At 38.0% G+C, this 3,139-nt stretch overlaps 1 protein-coding gene across 1 annotated transcript; it reads right to left on the bottom strand.

Moving 5' to 3' along the window:
* Window positions 1-311: 311 nt before the first annotated feature.
* LOC108994925 (chlorophyll a-b binding protein CP29.1, chloroplastic-like) lies at window positions 312-1,688 on the bottom strand. Its single transcript, XM_018970356.2, has 2 exons — window positions 1,023-1,688; window positions 312-878 (listed from the first exon to the last, which is right to left on the bottom strand). Exons 1-2 carry the CDS (start codon window positions 1,515-1,517, stop codon window positions 519-521), a joined length of 855 nt encoding a protein of 284 aa, XP_018825901.1. The 5' UTR covers window positions 1,518-1,688; the 3' UTR covers window positions 312-518.
* Between the last annotated feature and the right edge of the window lie 1,451 nt (window positions 1,689-3,139).

The following is a 3,139-nucleotide window of genomic DNA, read 5'->3' on the forward strand; positions in this document are numbered from 1 at the left end:
CATTAATTCATATAATATGTTATATCTATTTTACAATAAAAATAATTTTATAATTTAATATATATATCCCATATTAATTTATGTATTTAATTTTATAAAATCTCATAAGATAAGTTTGACAAGTGAAATTAGAGACAAAATTCTCATCTCATCATTACAATTTTTTCAAATTATCATACAAAATATAATCAACAATTTAATTTTTTCAAATTTTTAAATAATAATAATATTAAAATATAATATTTTAAATTTTCATATCAAACTCCGTAACCAAACGGTCGAAAGGTGTAGTCTCCCTTGAGACTCTGATATTGAGATCAACTTGTCTATATTATTTTTAATAGGGGCGCGCGCGCACAACACGTGCACATCTTGATAATAAAAGGCACTCAATTTCAAACATGCTGCTTAGCCTAGTAATTGTCATACATATTTTTACAAGGAAAGTACAGACTATAAATCAGCCAAGTAAAATGCTGGTGATAAACCAAAGGAATTACAGAGAGAAAGGTGCTTGATTAAGAGGTGAAGGCGTCAATAATGGTGGTGTGGAGAGGGTCACTCAAATGGGTTGCCCAGTTGTTGAGAGGGCCTTTTCCGGTGACGGCAGCTTGGACGGCAAAGCCAAGGAAGCCAACCATGGCGAGGCGGGCGTGCTTGATTTCTGCCAATTGGAGGGTGGCCTTCTTCTCTGGGTCGGAGGCCAAGCCTAGAGGATCAAAGTACTTCCCGCCGGGGTAAAGCCTCTTCTCCGGGTCCAGCTCTGCGTTTCTTTGGAACTCGATGTATCCAATTACCAGAACCTCAATCCATATCAACGTGGTGATGGAGAATGGAAGGGGTTGGCCAAGGTAAGAAGAACCTTCAATCAGCTCCACCTGAATTAGTACAAGCCCCGATTTATACATTATTTTAGATCAATGTGATTGAGTTTCAAGCCATGCATTGCGCGCAACTGAAACAGAAAAAACTTTTCTATGAAGATTGGGAGAGTTCCACATTAAGACTGGATTTGAACGTACCTTTCCGGCGTCTTGCCAGGTAACGCCGGTGAGCGACTCAACAGCGAGTGCACCGAGTGTGGCCAACATGGCCCACCTTCCATGGATGAGCTCGCACTCACGGAACCTCTGCAACCCGAACACTTCGCTGTAGGGCTGGAACGGGGTCGACTTCACGTCCGAGGCCTCGAATCGGGTGCCGATCACGTCGCCGGCCAAATTCTTAGCCAGGTTCTGGTCCAACGAGTCCAAGTCGAACTGCAAGTACTCGGCGGGCTTGCCCAGTCCGAACGGGTCGAAACCGTAATCACCAACCAAGCTCCCGTCCAGCCATTCCGGAGCTTTGGCTCCCGGATACCAGAGAGGACGATCGGTGGTGGGCTTTACCGATTTCTTGGGCGGGCTTTTCTTACCTCCGAATCCAAATCGGGCTTGGAATCTGCCGGAGTTGGAGTAAACTTCTGGCAGACGTGTTCCAATGAAGGAGGAAGTAGCAGCAGCAGTGGTTGCAGCCATGGCGATGGGGCTGAAGAGTGGCAGGAGGTTCGAGAATGGGTGATTTTAATTGTTGAAACCAATGGATTATATTTGGTGAAGGAGACGAATGGATTATCCGAGGTCTTGTGGATAACCAGAGCTGAGGATTTTGGGTCATTGGATGAAGAAGCGTATCCATCTGACGGGCGTGAGGCTATAGGCTTATCTCTGCCTTATCTCTGCCTTATCTCGGAGTGGTCTAGTGGGGTCCGGTCACTGACCCCTCTTTGCTCGTCCACGAAATTGGACGTCCTCTGAGTTCCCTTTTGTGGTTGAGGTTGCGAGAGGAGAAAATCACGAAAGACTCGAATCCATAAAAAAAACAACTGAAATATTATCAACCCTAATGATCTAAAAAATATTAGTAAATGGGTAATGTTAAATATAATTATAGAATATATAAAAATTATATAATTATTTTGAAAAAGAATGAGATTTATCATTAAAAAATTAATTTATTTTTATATGGTTATCATATTTAATGATTTTTTTTTAAAATGAGTGCATGACGCTTGAGCCTTGCGCACTTACAACTGTAACTATAATTTTCCTAGATAAATATATGTAAAAATGAATTTGGCTATTTGCTAAATCTCTGTGTTTAGTTTCCGTCGAAAGTCTTAGGAGATGTTTGGATTCAAAACTCACCTCAACTCATCTCATCATTATAACTTTCTCAAATTCTCCCACAAAATATAATAAACAATTCAACTTTTTTAAGGCTCAAAATAACTTTTCCAAATTCCTACACTAAATATAATAAATAATTTAACTTTTATTTTATTATTTACAAATCATCTCAATTTATTTCTGAATTCAAACATCTCCTTAATTATTATGTATATTATGAGGTACAATAAAGCCGAATGCCCGACCCGATCTCACCCGACAAATAGATCGATTTTTTTGTTTTTGTTTCAGGGGTATATTTTCTAGAGAAATGATACTTACAATCGTGAGTGTGCAAGCGCCGTACAGTCGTTTTGAAAAAAATGAATAAATATAAGACCCATATGATAAGAAATTAATTTTTTATGAGTGGATCCTACTCTTTTTTAAAGCGATTGTATAGTATTTATGCATTCCACAACTGTATATAGTATTACTTTATTTTCTAAGTTATGGGCTGATCTCATACCCGATTATTTATTTGCATTATCTAAAATATATGTTAAATGATGTCGTTAAATTTTGATTAAAATAAAAAATAAATATAAAAATAGAATTGGAAGTGGGTGGGGTTGAAAATATAGATTGTTTTTGGCCTGACCTTTTCGGCTCGGAAATATTTCTTCCAACTCAAAATAATTTCAAGTTGGTCTGAAGTAAGACTTTCGACGGTTAGGATCGGGTGAACAGTCCTACCATGAGCACTTGAAAAATAGTTACAAATCTCTAGTAAATTTAAAAAATATGTGCATCTTACTGCTTACATACAAAAAATAGAAGCAACTAAACTTTACTTTGTTTATCAACTTCTTTTGGTGACTCCAAAATAGTTAGTAGATGCGAACTTTGGATTAGTGGAGAAATGGATTCAGTTTGGTATGTATGATTCATATCGTTTCATGCAGCTCTCTAGATAAACTGATCCATGCAGT

The sequence above is a fragment of the Juglans regia genome, chromosome 3 (genome assembly GCF_001411555.2).
Source record: "Juglans regia cultivar Chandler chromosome 3, Walnut 2.0, whole genome shotgun sequence".
In the NCBI taxonomy this organism is placed as follows: domain Eukaryota; kingdom Viridiplantae; phylum Streptophyta; class Magnoliopsida; order Fagales; family Juglandaceae; genus Juglans; species Juglans regia.